A 22,094-nucleotide genomic window follows, 5' to 3' on the forward strand; every position below is an offset into this window, starting at 1 on the left:
AAACTCATTAGTATTTTTCACCAATGTCCAATTAGTAAGTGAAACACAATTAGCTGCCGTGAGTTCGTGACCTGCCTTTACCTTGTTAAACTAGTGACTGAAAAAAATCGATCTTACTAATCCTTCAAGTCATATATGTTTCTGGATAATTAGAAACAACCATTTATTCATTCTTGGTCACTTCGTAGTAGAGAAATAGGTGCTATAATGCTAATTCAGTAGAAACATTGTTATAAATTGATGAGTCGAATTGTCTTTGGGCACAATGAAGTGTGAGTTTTCTCCTTCTCTTAAGGGCCCCGGTCCTCTTTCCTCCTCCTGATTCACTGTGACTACTAACATCCCAGAGCCAGCTGGATGGGAGAAATAAAAGCATTTTGATAGGAGAAAGAAAAGGCATTTTGTTTATGTCATTAGGTGAATGATTCTTTAGTGAATAGGGAGGAGCCCAAGAAATGTTATCAAAATTCTAAATTATCTTTTTTTAAACCTAGGCATTAATAAACCCCCTTAATAAAAATGGTGATAAAGAGCCCCTGTTGACTAAATAAGTCATCCTAAGGTGGATTTCACGTTTTCACAATTATTTTCAACAGAACAATGCAAGCTAATGACAATATAGGTTTCATTTCTAATACAATTTCAATTATGATTAACATATTTGCAAGATTTTCTTTCCCAAATGGAGAGTCCAGATAAAGTAACAAAAGACTCATTTGTTAAGCAAAGAAGAAAATCCTTCATTTTTTGACAAGGAAACGTGAGTAAAGCATAAATTGCTGTTCACACTGGATAAGACCATGTTGAACATAATAGAGTGTACATAGTGTTACATAGGGATGGGGTTCTTGGTAATCTTATGTTCGTTATTTTATTATTTATGCTTATTATGTTGTGTCGTTAATTCTTCAATAAATTTTTATTTTAAAAAAATCATCCTACTTAGAAATCTTCTTTGTGGGTGGGAGGGGAGATTATGACCCCAGGTCCAGGAGATGGTAACATTTAGAATCAACAAAATCACCTCGGCTTAAATTGTCTGTCAACCTCCTCTACTAGCAGGCCTTGCTGCGGTCATGGCATTCCAAAAGGATTTACAGTTATTTTCCCAAGAAAGGATCCATGGGCTTTGGATTATCGTGACTCCTGGTGTTCTCAGGTTCGTGAAAGCTCCGTGACGACAAAGTTGAATCCAATTGAAAAAGAATGCCAGGGACTCAAGGCTTGAGAGGCACATTATTATCCCTCAGTGGCAGCTGCCCAAACCTGATCAGACCAAGTAAGTTGTTGAAGATACAAAGGAGAGACTATGCAGATTACCGTCCTTATTCCTATAATTCAGAAGTTTTCTTTGTTGAAGTAGAATTGAACCTTCCTAGGATCCAGACTGGAGTGTTGGCGACAGCGTTTGCTCAGGCTCTTTGCCATTTTCTTAGGACCACATAGGAAAACTCCCACCGCAGACCTGCAAGAATAGAACAATAGTGAGGGCAAGAATTCAGCGAGGCTGCTGATGTGCTTGGTGGGAAGGGAGAAAGGGCCTCTGCTAGGCCTCTGCTACTCCCAGCAAGCTTGCACAAAAATCCCCTGTTGACGCCCTCTCACATTCCTCAGGGTAGTTTTCTTACCTTTTCTGCTTGCAAGCCCCAAATGTGCCCCCAGCCCTTATCACTCAGCACTCAGCCTTTCCTATGCTATTGAGAACAGACACTCAGGAGGTGTAGTACAGTGTGGTAGTTCAGTGCTAGACTCGAGCCAGGCTATCTGGGTTCAGATCCCAGCTCTGACACTTGTCCCAGCTGTGTGACTTCAGGCAAGTTTCTTTGTTTTTTTTTTTTTTAAAGATTTTATTTTTCCTTTTTCTCCCCAAAGCCTCCCGGTACACAGTTGTGTATTTTTAGTTGTGGGTCCTTCTAGTTGTGGCATGTGGGATGCCGCCTCAGGCAAGTTTCTTAACCTCTCTGTTTCAGTTTTCCCACCTGTAAAATGGAGATAAAAACAGTACCCACCTCATAGGGTTGTTCTGAGGTTTAAACAAAAAACAGATGAAGCAATTAGAAAAATCCTTGGCACAAAGCAAATGAGTACGTGTTAGGTGCCATTAAAGCCATCCATTATGCACTTATCCCTACTTCAAAATTTCTCACACTGAAGAGGCGGTGGTCTCTCTTGCCAAGGATAATCTTTCTAACTATGCTCTGTGTCTCACCCTTTCCTTCCTTCTTTCATACCTTCCGCTTCCCTCTTTTTTACTTAATTGAGATAGAATTCACAGATCATAACATACACCCTTTTAAAGTGTGCAGTTAGTGCTTTTTAGTATAGTCACAACGTTGTTCAACCATCACCGCTATCGAATCTGAGAACATGTTCACCATCCCCAAAAGAAACCCCATACACGTTAGCAGTCACTTCCTATCTCCTCCCAACTGCACCCGCAGCCCTAGACAATCAAATTGACCTTCTGTCTCCAGATTTGCCTATTCTGAACATTTCGTCTAAGTGGAATCATATGATATGTGGCCTTTTGTGTCTGGTTTCCTGCAATTAACATACTGTTTTCAAGGTCCACCCATGCCATAGCAAGTATCAGCACTTCATTCCTTTTTACAGCTGAGGAATGTTCCATTGCGTGGATAGACCACATTTTGTTTATCCATTCATCTGTTAATGGACATGGGTTGTTTCCACTTTCTGGCTATGCTAGTACATTCACGTACAAGTTTTTGTGTGGACATATGTTTTCATTTCTCTTGGGAATAAGGAGTGAAATTGCTGTGTGATGTGGTAACTCTACATTTACTATTTTGCGGGAATTGCCGCTTATCCCAAAGTGTTGCAATGTTTTACATTCCAACAAACAATGTAGGAGGAACCCTCCTACAATTTCTCCAATTCCTTGCCAGCTCTTATTGCCTGTTTTTTATTATGGCTATCCTAGCCCTCTGTCCCCTTTTGTATATTTACTTTATTCCTATCTACTGGCTCCTGTTCAGTCTATAAAAATGTTTAGATTGCCCTTACGCTAAATAATCATTTCCTGGACCTGCCACTCCTTCAACGCTGTTAACCACACTTCTCTAATATTGCCTTCTTTGGCTTCTGTGACGCCGCGTCTCCACGTTCTCCTGCTTGTCCCTGGTTCACCTTTCTCCCTTCCCACGTAATGTAAGCATTCCTTAATACTCTGTCCTCTGCCACTCTCTCTCTCCTGGCAACTTCATCCATTCTCACAACTTCTACTATGGTCAACTTGACACAATAATTAACATTGTCTCTTTTGCTTATATGCTGCTTTACAGTTCACAGAGCATTTTTATATATTGTCTCGCTTAATATTCATGACAATCCTGCAAGTGAGTAGAGCAGGCACCTACCAACATAAACCATATTTTACAGATGAGAAATCTGAAGATCAGGGGGGTTTCTGGCTCAAGGTCCCAGAACTAGAAAGTGTCAGAACTACCATTAGAATCTAGAATCATCTGAATCTGAGTCACCACGTGTTCTCACCACTGCCCTCGTGAAGCCTTTCCTGATCACCCCACGAGGGCATAGACTTTCCTTCCCTCGATGTCCATGTACCTGTTTCATGGAGTGCATCGTTCTGCTTTGAATTGATGGTATGCATCTCTTATTAAAATGTGTGCTCCTTGATGGCGAGAACCATATGCTATTTCTCTTTCATCCTCCAAAGCTTCTAGAATAGTGAGTGCTGAGCTTATGGAAGGTAACAAATAATGTTTGTGGAAATGAATTGATCTTCACCTGGTAACTTGTTCCAGGAATTTCTCTAACACCATCAGCTTAACCTCCTTCCCAACGGGATGGCTGATTTCCTGGCACCAGGTTTTTCTCTATGCTCCAGCATGCTTCAAAACCCCTCCAGAAAGACCTAGGTCAGGTCATCAGTTAATTAGGTGATACACTCCAAACCCTTGTTACTTTAAGTAGAGGTCATTAAGGCCAAAACCAACGCATTTGAATTGTTCCAGTTCTCTACTGTGTTTGGTAATACAGATTGAAACTGAGTCTCCTTGCCTCACTGTTTGAATGAGGGCTTGCTGGGGCATCAAATATCTTCTCATCAATTACAATATCATGACCCTTATTTGGCTAAAACCCTAGATGAAATTTCCTCAGTTTTAAGCAAGAATCTAAGCTGGTGCAAAAAGTTTCTGCCCCAGAGAACTTTTCTGCCCCAGAGATCTTTTCCCAAGAGTGTTCAAGGTGCTGTAAGACATTTCCTAAACCCTAACTCTGCAAACTCAACTAACTAGAGGAGCATACACTTACTTGGGATGGGCAGTGGCTATTGCAGAAAACTCATTGTCCCACATAGGTCTCCCAAAGAAGGTTTTCTGCTTCAGACCTGTCAGGATGTCAGTGGCCTTGTCAAAGTTTAATGCTGCGTGACCAGCCTGGAGTCAGAGAAATAAGAAATTAGAAAAAGCAGTTCTATAGCTGTCTCTCCCTTCAGCCACTTTTAAACTTGGGTGTGAGGGTGAGGGCAGGTAGAAAATCATAAGAAATTATTTCCAATCAGCATGCTCTATCTTTGGTCCAAAATTCATCTTGCATCTAACATGGGAATTAGCGTTGTTTGGACTCACGATGTTGCTGTTCCATCCGGTAAGGAAGAGACGGTAGTTTAGAAAACCCACTTTGCCTAAGTCCTCCATCTCCTGTTCCAGGGAAGCCAATAGGTCATTGAACCAGGCAAAGGCACCTGTCTCCCTGCAGATCCAGTAGAAATAGATCTGGAATCAGCAAGAGAGAACGTAACATTATTAAGTGCCCCTTACGATGTGCACTGTGGTGACGTGATTATGTTTATATGCTCTACATTTGTTGATGAAGTCTAAGGGTGACCTGAAAAATCACCTCTACAGAGCCGCAGACCTTAAGCAGCATGAGTGTCCAGAGTCCTGACAACTTCCCTTATGGAAAGAAACCTCCAACATGATCTTTGGTTCAAGGTGATTTTAAACTCCAAATTGAAAATGAAGACCCTGTTCTTGTGATAAATCTGTAGAAGCAGACACCTTGGCAGAGAGAAGTGATCACTCACTCTCATAACTCCAGGGGGTGGGGGGTGGTGGTGGTTATTCTCTTATCCATTGTAAAGAGCTTAGGCCCTGAAAGCAATGGACCTGGTAGGCCCAGAGCAGATGAAAAGTGGTATACGGGAGAGTACCGTTTGTGTTTTGAGCTTGCGATCATCCTGCCGGAATTTGTACCAGATGGACTTCAAAATGGAAGCAAAAGGAGTGACCCCAATTCCTGCTCCAACCAACATAGCCACTTCATACTGGAAAACATCCTCACTGACGGTGCCAAAGGGACCATCCACCTGAATCCTGGCAGAAGACAGAAGACAATGGGCAAGTGAAGTCTCACCTGCACCCCAACCTCAAACATCCTTCCAGATACATAGCTGTTCCCACAGTTGACTTCTGCCAACTTATTTTAATCATATTCTATTGTACCAGACTTAAGGTTCAACGAGGAATTGTTTTCTCTTTTCTGCCTGTCTGCCTCCCGGTCTGGGACTCTGCTGCTCTCAAGGACCTACCTGGGAAATGGCGAATGCTGTTGTTCAAAAGCCCTTATGAGATTTTCTGTCCAGTCCCCTGCTGCTCGGATATGAATGGAGAAGAAGTCTTCCTCTGGAGCAGAAGTCAGGGTAAAGGGATGCCACTCCAGGTAAGAGATTGAGGGGCACTTAACAAAAATATACTGTCCCACTTCCATGCTGAAGCCACGCTTGGTCAACTGCAATTCCAAAACTTTGGATGGGTGCATGACAACCTATGAATGAAGCACAGAGACCAATGGAGGCAAATCCAAACGGCGACAGGGGCAGGCAGATAAAGTAAATGAGTAAAGCTGGAGGGCTGGTGACAGTGGTGAACTGCAAGCACGAATCCTTTCTAAAGGGGGCAGCAGTTACTTAGTCCAGACAACGGTTGCACTACGGAACCGTGACCCCGCATTATCAGGTTGCCTGATTCTTCAAGAGAAGCCAGAAATGCCATTTTTTAATGTGAAAGCCGCCATCCAGATTTTTAAATGTTAGCAATCAATTCGACTTTCTAAACAATCAGAGTGTGGGCCAAACAAATATGCCTGTGAGCTAGACCTGGCGCAGGCCACCTGTTTGCAGCCTCTTACATAGACCCATGCTCGATGATTTCTGCCAAATCCCTCTTTCCCATAGTTCTGGCCGGCGCTGGCGGAACTGAAGTATGTGGCCTCCAAGTCCTTTTTTATTCCCTTCAGGGTGACAACATGGCCACTGATTTCTATAATCAGGAAGAATGGAAGTCTTATCCCAGCAAGGGGAAAGTACGTATTCTTTACCTTGATAATCTCAACCTTCTGCAGGGAGCGATAACCTCGGAGAATGATCCTTTCAAATAAATAAAGAATGAGTGGTGCAAGGATCCACTTCCAAGACTGCACAGAGAGTAAAGAATGGAGTTACACATTAATCTCTCGTTTAGGATTTACTTGTGTAGCAGTTCAATCCTTCATTCAATAAAAAGTTTATTTAGTTCTCTGGCGCTTATCATTATTAAGCCACTAATTTCACCAAATTTTGAGGATGGAAATGGAAAGGAATAAACTACAATGGTTTTGTTTGCTAATCTGTTACTCATAAAGCAGATCATTTGCTGAAATTTTACAGTTCTCACCAGGAAGCAAAAGAAAAGCACAGAAATAAAATACATGGTAATTATATACATATCTGATATACATTCTTAAATTATATATAAAATAATTTTAGGAATCCAAGACTGTTTTCCAGAACAACTTGTCCAATCTGAAAAACCAACAGAGAAGGTAAATGTGAAATAGAAGCAGATGATTAAAAACAAAACAATCAAAAAAGGGAAAGCACGCGGCTGACACTATTGGTAACAACAATATATAAAACTTGGTACTTATCCATCACCTCTTTTCTCAAGCACTCAAAACACCTAACATAGTAATATACTTTTTATCTTGTACACATTTTTTTAAAAAGCAGGCTTCCTATCCCTGAGTTCTCAAAGGTAGCAGGTTGCTTCCATATGCACAGGAGCTACTAAAAATGTATATGCTAGCAATGCGAAGTCATGTGTTGTCTTGTACAATTGCTCGGGCATGATACATCAGAATATGTGCAATGAGGTTTCTTATGCTGTTTCTGGCAAATAACCTCCTTGGATACCTCTGGGGAGGAAAGGTGCAGAAATGGGGCTAGTAAACTTGAGAGTGGGCATTTTACAATTTGATGTTACTTCTTATTTGGAAAAAACTCCCAGCTGAACTCAGAAGACATGAAAAAACATATATTTAAGAAATGGCTAATGACAACGTGGGAAAAAAACCTGCCTCAGAAGTAATCAGAGAAATGAATATTAAAACAAAATAGCAATCTTTCACAAAGGATCCAAGAACATACAATGAAGAAAGCAAAACAAAAGAGCATTTTAGCCTCTCAAGTTGGAAAACAGCTTTAAACAATAATGCCGCCCATTGACTGGGATGCAAAGAATTGGACATATTCACATGTGTAACTGGTGGAAGTGCAAATTAGTAGCATCTTCCCAGAGAGCAATTTGGCAATATATCCCAACAGCCTTGAAAGCATTCCTTCTCTTTGACACAGGAATTTTACTTCTAGGAAATGGAGCATAAAGTAATAATTAAGGTATGTACAAAGTATAAGAGTATAGTAATGGCCACATTATTTACTAAGAAAAAAATGAAAAAAAAAACAGTATACCATACAGATTTTTTTGTTGCCCACATCAACTGTCTTTTTTTAATTTTAATTTTTATTTATTGTTTGGTTTTGAGATATAATTGACATATAACATTATATTAATTAAAGTGTACAAGATAATGATTCAATATTTGTATGTATTGTGAAATGATCACCACAATAAGTCTAGTTAACATCTGTCACCATACATAGTCACAAAAAAATTTTTTTCTTGTGATGAGAACTTTTAAGATCTACTCTCTTAGCAACTTTCAAATATACAATACAATATTAACTGTAGTCACCATGCTGCGTATTACATCCTCATGAATCATTTATTTTACAACTGGAAGTTTGCACCTTTTGACCTCTTTCACCCATTTCGCCCACTCTCCCCACCCCTTGCCTCTGGAAACCACCAATCTGTTCTGTATCTATGAACTCGTTTTTTTTTTATTTTTTTATTAGTAGATTCCACATATAAGTGAGATTATATGGTGTTTTTGTTTGTCTGTCTGACATTTCACCTACCACAATGCCCTCAAGGTCAATAAAAATGACCATGTGGGTGGTTTCCTTTGCCATGAAGGGGCTTTTTAATCTGATATAGTCCCATTTGTTTATTTTTTTCTTTTGTTTCCCTTGCCTGAGCAGACATGGTATTCAAAAAGATACTGCTAAGACCAATGTCAAAGAGTGTACTGGCTATATTTTCTTCTAAGGGTTTTATGGTTTCAGATCTTAATTCAAGTCTTTAACCCATTTTGAATTAATTTTTGTGTATGGTATAAGATGATGGTCTGCTTTCAATCTTTTGCACGTGGCTGTCCAGTTTTCCTAACACCATTTATTGAAGAGACCAAATCATCAACAAAACGAAAAGACAACCCACCAACTGGGAGAAAATATTTGCAAATCGCATATCTGACAAGGGATTAATTTCCAAAATATATAAAGAATTCATACAACTCAACAACAAAAAAATGAACAACTCAATCAAAAAATGGGCAGAGGAGGTGAACAGACATTTTTCCAAAGAAGATATACAGATGGCCAACAGGCACATGAAAAGATGTTCAGCAACACTAATTATTTGGGAAATGCAAATGAAAACTACAATGAGAGGGGCCAGCCCAGTGGTATAGTGGTTAAGTTTGTGTGCTCCACTTCAGCAGCTTGGGTTTGTGGGTTCATATCCTGGGTGCAGACCTACACCACTCATCAAAGCCATGCTGTGGCAGTGACCCACAGACAAAACAGAGGAAGAAGGGCACAGATGTTAGCTCAGGGCCAATCTTCCTCAAGCAAAAAGAGGAAGATTGGCAAAAGGTGTTATCTCAGGGCCAATCTTCCTCACCAAAAAAACAAAAAACTACAATGAGATATCACCTCACCCCTGTCAGAATGGCTATAATTAACAAGACAAGAAATAAGTGTTGGACAGGATGTGGAGAAAAGGGAATTCTCATATACTGCTTATGGGAATGCAAACTGGTGAAGCCATTACGGAAAATAGTAAAGAGATTTCTCAAAAAATCAAAAATAGAAATACCATATTACCCAGCTATCCCACTACTGGGTAGCTATCCAAAGGACATGAAATCAACAATTCAAAGAGATTTATGCACCCCTATGTTCATTGTGGCATTATTCACAATAGCTAAGACGTGGAAGCAACCCAAGTGCCTGTCAATTGATGACTGGATAAAGAAGATGTGGTATATTTATACAATGGAATACTCCTCAGCCATGGAAAAGACAAACTCGGGCCATTTGCAACAACATGGATGGACCTAGAGGATATTATGCTAAGCAAAATAAATCAGACAGAGAAAGAAAAACACCACACGATTCCACTCATATGTGGAAGATAAACAAACACATGGGTAAGAACAGACCGGAGGTTACCAGAGGGGAAGGGGGTAGGGGTAGGGTGAAAGGGGTAAAGGGGCACATGTGTATGATGATGATGGAGAAAAACTAGACTATTGGTGGTGAACACGATGCAGTCTATACAGAAACTGAAATATAATGATGTACACCTGAAATTTACACAACGTTATAAGCCAATATGACATCAATAAAATTTAAAAAATGACCATGTAGAAAACAATGACAAAAATGGTATACCATACAGGTTTTGAGAACAAATGTTTCAGAAGAATATTTGATAACAGAGGAAAGCATCCATGACATAGATCAAGGGGAAAAAATTATTACCTCTGGGTGGTAGAATTCTGTGAAATTTTCACTTTCTTTTAAACATTTCTCTGTGTTTCCCAAACTTTCTACAATAAACATGTATTATTTCTATAATTCTTAAGTGGGGAGAATATGGAGAGAGTATTTTTTTAATGTTTATGGAAGAAACAAATCAATACACTCAAACAGATTGCAAAACTGGGGTATTTATTGTGTGACCAATCAAAGCAACCTCTGAGTTGTAAGTAGCCCTTCAAATAGGCCAAATATACCTAATCTCAGGTAATAGATGGGAACAAGACAAAAGTTGAAGTGCAAGGTAAAACAGGGGATTAACCGCCTTAGCTAGTAAGGGGCTGATCAAGCTTTATAGCTTCCTGCCCTTAAGGGCCTCTCGTCTACTGGTCAAATAATATAGCAAGTCTTTGGATATAGCTTATAAGTTCCTCTGACTTTAGGAATGAAATGTGCTGTTAACATATGCCAGGCATGTCCTTTAAAATTATTTTTTAAGTAGCTAATACATGTACACGGTGCACAATTCAAAAGAACAAAAGGGTATACAATGAAAAGTAAATCTCCCTTCCATCCCTGTCCCCCTGCTGCCAGGGGCAGTCAATGTTACTGTTCTGTGAATCCTTCTGGAGAACATGCATTTAAGTGATAATATTGCATTAAGTGAAAATGGTAGCAGACTATACACACTGCCCTGCCTTTTTTTCATTTAACCTCTTAGAGACCGGTCCATATGAGTACATATAAGAGATTCCTCTTTCTTTTAAATGACTGCAGAATATTCCATTGTAGGAAAGTCCTATAATTTAACTAGTCCCTACTGATGGGCACTTCTTTCCAACCTTTTGTTCTATCAAGCAGTGAATAACCTAATACAAAATTTAACACATATGAAAATATATTTTTTAGAATAAATTACTGGAAGTAGAATTTTAAAGTTTGATAAATACTGCCAAATTACCCTTACAAGCAGTTGCATACGTTGACGCTCTCACCAGTAATGCATGAGAGCATTGCCAACCTAGCACACGAGTAAATATTTTTATCTTTGCTAATCTGTTAGGTTAAAACAAAAGTATCTTAATGTAGTTTTATTTTGCATTTCTTCTATTATGAATAACATTAAGTGTAATTGCATATATTTAAGATTAACATATATCTTCATTTCTGTTCATATCCTCTACATATTTTTATCAGGTTGTTAGGCTTTTTCTTATTGATTTATAGGAGTTATTTACATATTCGGAAATTAGTTCATGGTCTGTGAGTTGTAAATGCTTTTCCTACTTAGTAATTTGTCACCTGTCTTTATTTATGATGGATTTTTTGCCATAAAAATTTATAGATAGATAATAAAGTTGGATATTTATATTTATTCAAATTTATTATCTTTCCTTTTCTTATTTAGAGGTTATTTTCAATAATATTCCAGTATTAGAAAAAAAATTTCCCATGTGGTCTTAGGGTGCTTTTATGATTTCTTTCTTTCTTTTTTTTAATTTTATTGAGGTCACATTGGTTTAGAACATTGTGCGATTTTCAGGCGTATATCATTACAGTTCAGTTTCTGGATAGACTGCATCATGTTCACCACCAAAAGTCTAGTTTCCATCTGTCACCGTACCTATGTGCCCCTTTACCCCTTTCACCCTCCCCCCACCCTCTTCCCCTCTGGTAGCCACCAATCTGTTCTCCTCCTTGATCCATGCATCCTTGATCCATATTTTAGTGTAAAGTGTGGAATAAAGAAACAGCTTTTTTTTCTTAGATGGCTATTTTATTATTCTAAAAGAATTAGTGAATAATCTATCTTTTTTCCCCACTAAGTTTGAAATGCCAACTTTAGGGGATTTTTTAAAGATATTTTTCTCTTTCTAGATGAGGTATGAGCTGTTGCTCTTGATTCTGCATGTGATTGAAAGACTTTAACCATCCTCAGAGCACATTGACGCATCACAAGTCAACCTTTCCCTTCAATTTATTCCTCAATCTAACATATTTTATGAGGAACCCATAACCATAATATCCACGATAATTACCCTGAGGCACACCTCAAGTTTGCCTGGAACCCAGTTTCTTGATCATCCACTACTAAAAATAATTTCCAAGCATGTTCTTATAACACCAAAGACGGCTGACTTCAAGAGTGTTTCAAAAACAAAGTTGAACTCACAGAAACAGAGAGTAGGAAAGTGGTTAACCAGGGGCTGGAGTGGGGGAAATGGGGAGATCCTGGTCAAAAGGTACAAGCCTTCAGTCATAAGATGAGTAAGCTCTAGGGATCTAATGCACAGTATGGTGACTATAGTTAATAATACAGTGTAGTACACTTGAAAGTTGCTAAGAGAGTAGATCTTAAACATTTTCACCACACAAAAAAAATGGTAACTCTGTGAGGTGAAGGAGGTGTTAATCAACCTCATTGTGATAATCATTTTACGAAGTATACATATATCATTATCACATTGTATACTTTAAATATATACAATTTTATTTGTCAATTACCCCTAAATAAAGCTGGAAAAAAGAATGCGTTTCTTCCCCCACAAAATTGACTAGGATTTCACAGCAAAGCTTTGGGACAGTACAGGGGTCAAGAGCACAATCTTTGGAATCTGAAAGGCCTGGGCTTGAATTCCAGTTCCACTAGTGACATACAGTGAGAGCTTGACAGTTTTTTCCATCTCTCTGAATCCTAGTCCTTTTCTCTCAAAATGAAGACAAAAAAGTACCTTTTTTGTCATAGTTTATTGCTATGTATAAATGAGAGAATCCATATTATGCAGCAAACCTGGCACATGGTAAACACCATCAATAATGTGGGCTGGCACTCTCAGCTTTGGAAAGGGTCTCACAACATACAATAACCATTAGTCCTTCCTTTTCAGGATCTCCTGCTAATGATAATTCCCTAGGCTGTTGCCAGTGACATTTGAGCTCCTTGGAGCTCCAAGGAAGGAACCTTGTGGCTGTATTCTCCATAGGACCTAGCCCAGGGCTGAGCTAATAACGGTAATAATAACAGCAACAACAATAACAGCTCCTAACAAGAGTCTATCCCTGTCCATAGGGTTCTTACCTCAGGGGCGTGCCCTTCAAATCGGGGATTCTTGCAGCTGGGGTGATGATCCTTCCACGTCTGGAAAGACTCTTCACACTTATGAGGATCACTCTCATGCATGCTCTCTTGTGTTTGGCCCCGAACAATTCCACTGAGACAGACAAAGAAGGACGGTTTGAGGCAAAAAATTATGCAAGGTCAGGAGCTGGGGCACGAGGATGGGGTTTGAGGACCTTACCCAATGCCGTGAAGCCCTAAGCCGATGAAGTAGATGACAAATAAATGGTGTGTATACCAGAAGACCTCAAAATAACTCCTCCGGATAAACTCCATAGCTGAAGTCACCATGAGAACCAGAGCTATTGTGATGATCACTCCAGTTAGACCAGCAATGGTGGTGAATGTCACATACTCCACTGTCTGTGAAAGGAGAAATTTCAGCCTGATACCACGTCCACCAAGGATACCATGCCCTTCTTGCTCATGCTCAGATCCCAGATGCTTGGCCATTGAGTAAACTCACCATGTCTGGGGAGTGGAAGGGATTTAGCCAATAATTCTCCTCTTTCTTATCATTATACAAGCTGGAAAGAACGGAAGCAAGAGATCCATCTGTGGCCTTTCGGCTATTGCTGTATCGTTCAAAGTTAAACAGGTGTGCAATGATGTGAATAGCTAAATGGGAAAGATGCAAAAGAATGTGAAAGGTGTCTCGGGAACATCATGGCAAGCAGCCTTCCCCAGAAAAGGAGAATCCTATATATAGTGTCTAGCAGAATGCTGAGTCCACAGAAGGTGCCCAATGAACCTTGATTGCAGAGAGCTCTAAGATCTTTTATATATTCACTCTGTTCCCAAAGGAATATAATGTAAGTTCCATGAAAATAGGCCTAGCACAGTGCCTGGCAAATAGTGCCAATTATTCAATAAATATTTTTTTAATGTCTATATGCATGGATGAATGAAACTAGACTCTGAAGGCCCAGGAGCCTGCAGTTTTGTGGTTTGCCTCAGTTACCTGTGTGTAGGCAGATCATATATGCCACCAGCTTGTGGAAGGTGAGGTTGTGATCCAGTGGCTTTCTCAGGGCGCTCCTGCAAAACTACAATGTAAAGTGATCAAGGTTAGGTGTCTCCAGGGAGCTTTATGAAATTCACTAACCCATAACCAACATGTCTTACACAGAGCGTGCCAATGCCACTCACACTTGCCCATCCCCTTGGCTGCCAAAGGAGACCTCTGGCTTCCATTCCTCAGGGCTTGGTGCTGGGCTGTCCTCCTGAGGAGGCAGGGCCCCTTGTTTTTATTGTGATAGTTGACCCACGAGTGGTTGGAACTCACTGAGCACGTGCCCCTCAGGAAGGACAGCAGATTTCGACACACAGGAATCAGGATCAGCATGCTGTTAAAATTCAGGCAGCGAGCAGAGGCTCGGGCCCAGGCCAGTGCCGACTAGAGCAGAGAAGAGAAGAGATCATCAGCTGCCGCATCTCACCATCTAGCAGCTAAGCACAGGCCCAGTCCACTTGTCCAAGACCCGGAAATGGGCAGGCTGTACTTCCTCCCCTCCCTCTCAGTAGCTAGCACAGTCAGTCCAGGCTCTCTGTTTGCAAACCACAGAAAATTCACTGAACTTAATATTGAATTAAGAAATTCCTGTGACGGATTGGAAATGTTTGACTATACATTTATCAATATGAAAGTGAACAGGATTTAATGATTCCATGTTAACAAATACATTCTATGGATGTACTACTTTGTAAGAATTATTTTTGCTTAATATGCTCAATTATGATTTTATTATTTGTCATTTGTAAAACAATCTTGAGGATCATATGTATTTTTATTTGCATTTTAAATAAAGCATATAAATTTAGAGGTATAATTACAGACGGTGACTATTTTTTCTCTTTTCTGTATTTTTAATGTTGCAATTATAAGCATGTAATAATCATGTAATAAAAACAATAAAACATGTAACTGCTTATAGTTAAGATGTCTTTAACAACTGAATAAAGTTTAGGTAAAATTAGTGAATCCCTCAGAGGAAAAATTTTAAACTTAGGTAGAGTTCTGAAAAGGGAGAACTTCCAAGAACAGAATTTCAAACTGATTTCCTTGGGTAACGAGGCAGCATACATCCAGATCAATCTGATTCAGCAGTAGAAACTGCTAGAAAAGGAGACAAGAAATCAGTGCTTCAAAGAAGTATTTGGCCCAGAAACAAGCTTGAGTATGTATAGGCTGGATGGAACATGCTCAACTCCACGTAAGTTCGACTTCTTTCTTCAACTGTACAACTGCTGAGTTGGCTCTACGTACTTGGGCCTGCAGACTATAGAGTGTGACAATCTCGCAGGAGCAGTAGTGGAGGTAGTGGCGGCAGCCACACAATTTTTTTTTTGCACTTGGCTGACTGGCCAGCCTTTCATGTGTGCCTGTCAGTGACTTGCTAAAAGGAAGAACATGTCTTGGAATTAACAATTTCTCGGCCTTTTTCTAACAATCTTTTCGGCACAAAAACTATTTTTCCACACAACCTAACCCCAGGACAACATGGCATTGGTTTAATAAGCCAGGTCAAGATCTGCCTAGCGTCCATAATGGCTGACGATGTCAGGCGGTGCAGTGAGCAAGAGCTGCCCTGCTGCTTTCCATTTCTGGTTCTTCCACATGACCTGCGTTCTCTCCCTCTGCAGAGTCACGCTCCGACTGGTTTTGGTAGAGACAGCCTGTTCCATTTTGAAGTAAATTTTCTCTGCTCATCTCAAAGATCTTGCATTTCCACACTGGCTCCCACAGCTTGCTTATTTGAGTCACAGAGGTTTCTTCAAGCTAAAATTGGCAAGTGAGTTGAAAATGTAGGACTACAATGTCACAGCTCCATATTCTGTGGGGGCTATCTGTATGGGATGAATTCTTTTTAGAGCAAATCTTTTTCCCCCATTGCAGCACATTGAAATATCTCAACTCATGTTGATTTTTCAACAGCGACACTAACTGATGTCTAAGTCAACTGCTGCTGTCATTAATGCCTCATTGACTATGGATGTAAACTCCTTCCTCTGCTACTTATTTGCTCTGCTTCATAATAAATCAAATAATTCTTTGTATTTTCCTAGAGGAAGCATGAATTCAAGAAATACTCTACAGAATGATTCAATAAATTATGGCACCTCAACGCCATGGACTATTACGCTCTTCAAAGGATGAGGGCCACATGCAGTGGTGTAGGGGTGGTAAATGTTTAACAACCAGCTTCAGGGGAAGGCGGAGGTCTCGATTTCCAGCACTTGCCAATTTACATGACATAAATACTCCCACCAGGACAGATTTCAAGATACCAACTTGATGTCACTGAAGACCACTGAAGGCAGAGTTGCAAAGAGATGCACACAACTGGCTATTGCAGGTTGCTATGAGCTGGTTTCAGCACATCGCAGTGACATACTCACATGGAAAGATATCTGAGATACATTAAGTGTAAGAAGCAATTTCCAGCCAGTATCTACAATGTGATCTCTTTTGGTTAAAACGAAAAAACTCTGTGTCCTACTGTATGTGTTATCAAAACTCATGAACAGTGCACCAAAAAAGAGCAAATTTTACTGTATACAGAAAATAAATAAGTGAATAAGAATAGTACCTATCTCAAAAACAACAACAAACCTGTATGTCTGGTGCATTTGTGAGTATGTCAGTGTGTCTATGTAGATACACACACCAAACTATTAACAATGTGTGGTTATCTCTGGGGAGTAGGATGGGAGGGCGTTTTCACGTTTTACTTATGCACTTCTAGATCGTTTGATCTCACTGAAAGCAGCATTATTTACAATTAATTTTTTTAATAGAGAGGATTTTTAAAAATAAAATGTCCACAGGATATCGGCATGATTCATTTTTCTGCTGCTTTTTGGTCATAAAGCTGTTCAGCTCTTAATAACTAGTCACATTTATTGCATCATTCTCTTAATAAAAAGCTATTTTTAAAACAAATTAACACTTCCTTTGGAGGTATAGTTTCCAAAGAAGGATCAAGGACCAGCATTTAAAATGGAAAACAGCAGGGTGAAATAAGCCATGGACAGAACATTCAAATTAGTCGTGATCTCAACATGGATCCTTTGACTATGGAAAGAAAAGAAGGACTTTTAAAAAGGTCAAGCTGTCTTTAAACATGTACATTGGGTGGGTCTTTGTGGAAAGCTAACAAAAAAAGGCACCGTCAAGGTGAAAGCGATTTAACCAAATACTGCACCTGTTACTGAATAACTGACTACAGGTGTGGAAAGCTAACCAAAAAGGGCACCGTCAAGATGAAAATGATTTAACCAAGTCCCACACCTGTTACTGAATAACTGCCTACAGTTAGCAGTCAAATTTGTTTTTCAAATCAGGTAGTGGCCAGATTAATGAGCCTGTAAAGAACTATTTTCTCATCTCCATGCTTCTTCCCGGTCACCTACCCACCGCCAACCCTTGCCCCTCTGTGCTTGATCTGCCACTTCCCCAGCCTTCTCCGTCTTGCTACTCTGACCTGACCCCACCTTTGTGCAGGCCCTGAGTTCTGCAGCACCACCCACTGCGTAGACCCCCCGCTAAGTATCCCTCTCATTTGATAGAGAGGTGTTGTCTGTAAGATCAGTCCACAGTGGTGATTTTCAAGTTGCTCATTTGTTTTTAACCAAACTCTTTCTTCCAATCACAAGCACGAGTCCCTAAGATGGGTAAAGGCTGCTTTGGTTGAAGTAGGGGCAGGAGCAGAGGCACTGCCCACTTAACCTTCCCCTCACACCCTGCAGGGGCGCCTGAGTCTCCGTGGAAACCAGTTTGAAAATCACCGCTTAATAGTGTTCTTTATTGTGTGTTTTCATTCTTGGGTCTGGGGAGTACACCCCAGATAGTGCTGTCAGATTTAGTGAACAAAAATACAGGATGCGCAGCTAAATTTGAACTTCAGATTTTAAAAAGGAACAATTTTTTAGTATACCCATGTCCCATGCAATATTTGGAATACACTTATACCCAAAGAAGAATTTGTCGCCTTTCTGGAATTCAAGTTTCACTGGGTATCCTGTATTTTTTCTGGCAACCCTAGGCCAAGAGGAAATCAGGGCACTGGGTCTCAAAGGGGCCAGGGTCAGAGAGAAGGTAAAAACAGAGTTCCACACTCCACAACGGTGTACTCACCCCCAGGATTTTTCTTGTGTAGAAGTACTTGTCGGCCTTCTCATACAACAGGAAGGCATTCACAAACAGGAAGACATTCAGCCCCAACCAAACAGCCTAGAGGAAGAAAAAACAAGCAAAGAGTAAAGAGAAATTTGAGTATGAGAAGAAGTAGACGAGGGATAGGAAAGAGTGTCACCATTTTGGCTATTTTACGTTTATCTGTTCTCGTTTTAAATGAGTACAAGCTTGTTGGTATCTAACTTACTTTCAGAGTGAGTTAGCACTTCAAGACGCGCATTAGCCGCCAACAAGCAGGATCAGCAAATCAAGGCCCATGGCCAAATCCAGCTCACCACCTGTTTAGTACAGCCTACAAGCTAAGAATGGTTTTCACATTTTTTTGTTTTCACATTTTTAAATGGTTGGAAATAATCAAAAGAAGAATAAAATTTCATGACGTGTGAAAATTGAATGAAATTCGAACCTCAGTGTCCATAAATAAAGTGGTACTGGAACTTAGCCATGCCTACTTATCTCTGTATTGTTTATGGCTGCTTTCATGAGTCAATGGAAGTGTTGAGTAGTTGTGACAGAGACCATACGGCCTGCAAAGCCTAAAATATGTACTACCTAGCCCTTTACAGAAAACATTTGCCAACTTCTGGACTAGAGCATTCAAACCATTGCACCTAAAAGATGGCAGTAAGTGAATAAATGGATTTCTAAAGAAACGAAGAATAAATTTAACATCTATAACGATACCCATCTGAAAAGAACTAAACCATTCCAGATGGGCCTGCCTCTTTAATTACACCCTGACACACATTTTCCTGTTTTTAGATTGTGAGAGTTTTGGCAAATTAACCTATCATTGCTTTGGACTAATTTGAGCTCTTAAGACTGCTTTTGTCTATCCTAGGCTCTATCTCTGTACCGGCAAGGGGGGAAATTTGGAACCTACTGCCCATTGCCTTGGAGACCAACCAAATGGACTCTAGCCAAGCTTGGAGTTGCTAGTCTGTAACTGAGCAGGACTCTAGGGCCCTGGGATGCCTCCAATATACATCCTTGGCCCCAGGATGGATCAGAACCATCTCAGCCCCACGGGTAGAGGACCCTAAGCCTAGAATGGCCCATTCAGATTCCCCAGATCCGGACCCTTCACACCTCTAGCAGCATGGCATAGGGATTTCAAGTGTGATAGTGGAGTCAAACTCCTTGGGCTCCAAGTCTAGCTCCACCAGTTTCTAGCCCTGTAATCTTAGATAGACATGTGATTTAACTTCTCTGACCCTCAATTTCTTCACCTGTAAAATGAGGATAATAACAATATCTACCTCACAGCAATGCTGTGAGGTTTACATGAAATAACGCATGTGAAGTGAATAATACAATGCTTGGTGCATAGGAAGGGCTTAAAAAATGCTGGCTATAGAGTTGCATCATTAGCACACTGGATTTACCAATCATTTTCTTCCTGAATCCTTTGCTCAGACACCCTTTCTGGAGTTGAGTGTCTTCCAGAGATTCTTTGATCCTAATGGAAAAAGAGAGATGAAAGCCACAGATCCTCAAGATTCAGAAGACAGAGGAGAGAAATTTATTTAGAGGGAGCAGAAATATTTCAGGATCCGAGAGGGACACAGACACAAAGAACTCTGTGTCAGCTCATCCTCAATTGTTGGCAAGGTGCATGATGACATATAGTGACATCTGGGATTAGGGAATTCCATTTCCCACCTTGACTATCATTTCCTCCACTGTGAAAGGAAAAGAAAGTGGAGTTGACGACCTGGCAGAAAAGAGGAGTAAAATTATTTTTTGAGTAATTTATTTTTCATTTAAAAACTTAGTGCGTAGGAGTATATGTCAGAGATAGCAAGAAGTTGGAGCCTGCCAGCAGGATTGGTGAAGGATGGAAGTTCAAAGCTAGATAGTTAAATGTGGAACCACCACCATGGGCAATGAACTCTTCAAGCAAAAAATAAGAGAGGGATAAAAAGCGCATAGGATTTTAAAGCTAGAAATATCCCCATATTTGTATCTAGTCACTTCATTAATCCCCTCCGCACACATACACACACAGATGACTTAAAGTCTAGAAAGGATAAATAATTTGATTAAAGTCACTCAATTAATAGCAGAACTGAAACTAATTCCCAGGTTCCCTGTCTCCTTCACCAGCACAAAGGAATTAAATATAGGGCATTGCATGTTGAAAACATGTCATAGGATAACCTGCCAAAATAAGCATGTGGCCTTTGACTAAATGCAAAACAGACAACCCTCCAGGGGAACATGATTGCTCTGGACACCTTTCTCCCTGGAGCACCTGGGTAGTCCTATGGGACCCAAAGAAAACAAAGGAGGAAAGAGAGAAGCCCAGAAGGAATAATGACATGAAGATCTAGGAAAGCGATGAGGGAGGGACACAGGGAGTCCCAGGCTCAGGGGTGGGTCAGAAATGGAAGAATGAAGTGGGGAAAGGTGTGTGTTAGGAGGAACGGATTGTGCACACGTGATGTGTAAAGGAGTTCTGGCCTGAGCACTAGGGAGCTGGGTTCTGCAATCAATTCACTGTGTGACATCCGGGTCTTATTTTCCCTTGTAAAATCAAGGAGCTGGTTTCCATCTGCACCATGCAATGCCGTAGCTGCTACCACCTGCGGCTACTGAGCACTTGAAATGGGGCTAGTCCTGACTGAGATGTGCTTTAAGTATAAATTACACTTCAGATTTCAAAGACTAGGAAAAATAAAAGACTACAAATTAGCTCATTAATATTTTCAATATTAACATTTTTGATATATTGGGTTAAACAAAATATACTACTAGAAATTAAATTCACCTATTTCTTTTTACCTTTCTCAATGTAACTATTAGAAAATCCAAAAATTTCATATGTGGCTCACATTGTATTTCTAGTGGACAGCCCTGGATCAGATGATCTTTAAGGTCACTTTTATCTCAAACATTCAGTGATTTTATGCAATCTTGATGTGAGCGCTATAGGAAGGATGAAGAGAAATGACTGCTGTATGGCAGTAGTTAGAAGTGATGGAAGAGAAGACAGAAAATGAAAACTGCTTGAAATTCCAATTACTTGTGGCTTGATAACATGAACAATTGCAGATTGTCTCTTTACCAATTAATTTCTAGAGTTGGATTTTTTCCTTTTCTGAAATGGTGAAATATATCAAACAAAGAAGAACATATAAAACATACATACATAATTCTAGAATTTGACTTTTTAACTAACTGGCCTTGATAAGCCTAATATTGGCATGGAATCTTTCCCTTTCAAAAAGCTTTACAAATATTAACAAACATGATCTCTCCTTACTTTGCTAAGAGTAATTAACAGCAAATCAAACACTGCCTACCAGAATCAAACCTGAGATCCCGTGGTTAATTATCCAGTTTCCCATTGTCAAGAGGTGACTTGGAATCTCTCTAGGCAGCAGGGAAGATTCAGCAACCTGGATTCTGGAGAAGTTCTTCAGGGTTGGGACTTTTCTCCAGCTTAGTGTCTGTGAGTCTTTAAGATGTGAAAGAGGCACATCTACTCACACAGCCTCCAGGAATGAATAAGTGCATGTTGCCTTCCTTCTCTGGACTATATTATCAGCTTAGGTAGACCAGCCCTACCTATGAGAGCCACAGGGGTTTTCCCTGGTGGGGTTTATGTTCCTTCATGAAATAGAAGTCTTCTTGGTTGAGAACATTCTCTCATCATCTTATCAACATGACCTAATATGAGGAATTGCCTTCCTTGATGTGACATTTGCTATGGTTTCTCGCAACAACAGTAGGCTAGTGCTGTAAAAAGATGACCTCGGGAGAAGTAGGGCAGAGAGTAAGCACGTTAAGGAAGTTGCTTTAAGGTA

General features: G+C 40.1%; 1 protein-coding gene across 3 annotated transcripts; it reads right to left on the bottom strand.

The window, feature by feature from the left end:
* Positions 1 to 903: 903 nt before the first annotated feature.
* Positions 904 to 21,786, bottom strand: NOX1 (NADPH oxidase 1). Of its 3 annotated transcripts, none has more exons than XM_070503110.1 (13): positions 18,473 to 18,637; positions 18,226 to 18,321; positions 14,374 to 14,484; positions 14,050 to 14,134; positions 13,555 to 13,706; positions 13,270 to 13,451; positions 13,050 to 13,182; positions 6,364 to 6,459; positions 5,576 to 5,811; positions 5,198 to 5,360; positions 4,614 to 4,760; positions 4,297 to 4,421; positions 904 to 1,465 (listed from the first exon to the last, which is right to left on the bottom strand). In XM_070503110.1, the coding sequence occupies exons 3-13, from the start codon at positions 14,431 to 14,433 to the stop codon at positions 1,339 to 1,341; spliced, it is 1,506 nt and encodes a 501-aa protein (XP_070359211.1). In that variant the 5' UTR covers positions 14,434 to 14,484; positions 18,226 to 18,321; positions 18,473 to 18,637; the 3' UTR covers positions 904 to 1,338. The 3 variants fall into 3 exon arrangements, with proteins under 3 accessions (XP_070359211.1, XP_014715164.2, XP_070359212.1); XM_014859678.3 differs by lacking the exon at positions 18,473 to 18,637 and adding an exon at positions 21,591 to 21,786 and having other exon boundaries at positions 1,189 to 1,465; XM_070503111.1 differs by lacking the exon at positions 18,473 to 18,637 and adding an exon at positions 21,602 to 21,727 and having other exon boundaries at positions 1,189 to 1,465.
* Positions 21,787 to 22,094: the final 308 nt, after the last annotated feature.

This window comes from Equus asinus, chromosome X, assembly GCF_041296235.1.
Source record: "Equus asinus isolate D_3611 breed Donkey chromosome X, EquAss-T2T_v2, whole genome shotgun sequence".
Classification (NCBI taxonomy): Eukaryota; Metazoa; Chordata; class Mammalia; order Perissodactyla; family Equidae; genus Equus; species Equus asinus.

What these genes read in the sequence shown, in the direction of transcription:
- NOX1 (XM_014859678.3), bottom strand. Translation starts at nt 21,635, where the DNA reads ATGGGAAACTGGATAATTAACCACGGGATCTCAGGTTTGATTCTG. An exon ending in TTAGGGCTTCACGGCATTGG is followed by an intron (nt 13,183 to 13,269) that starts GTAAGGTCCTCA and finishes TGTCTGTCTCAG; the next exon opens with TGGAATTGTTCGGGGCCAAA. An exon ending in TTGAAGGGCACGCCCCTGAG is followed by an intron (nt 6,460 to 13,049) that starts GTAAGAACCCTA and finishes CTCTCTGTGCAG; the next exon opens with TCTTGGAAGTGGATCCTTGC.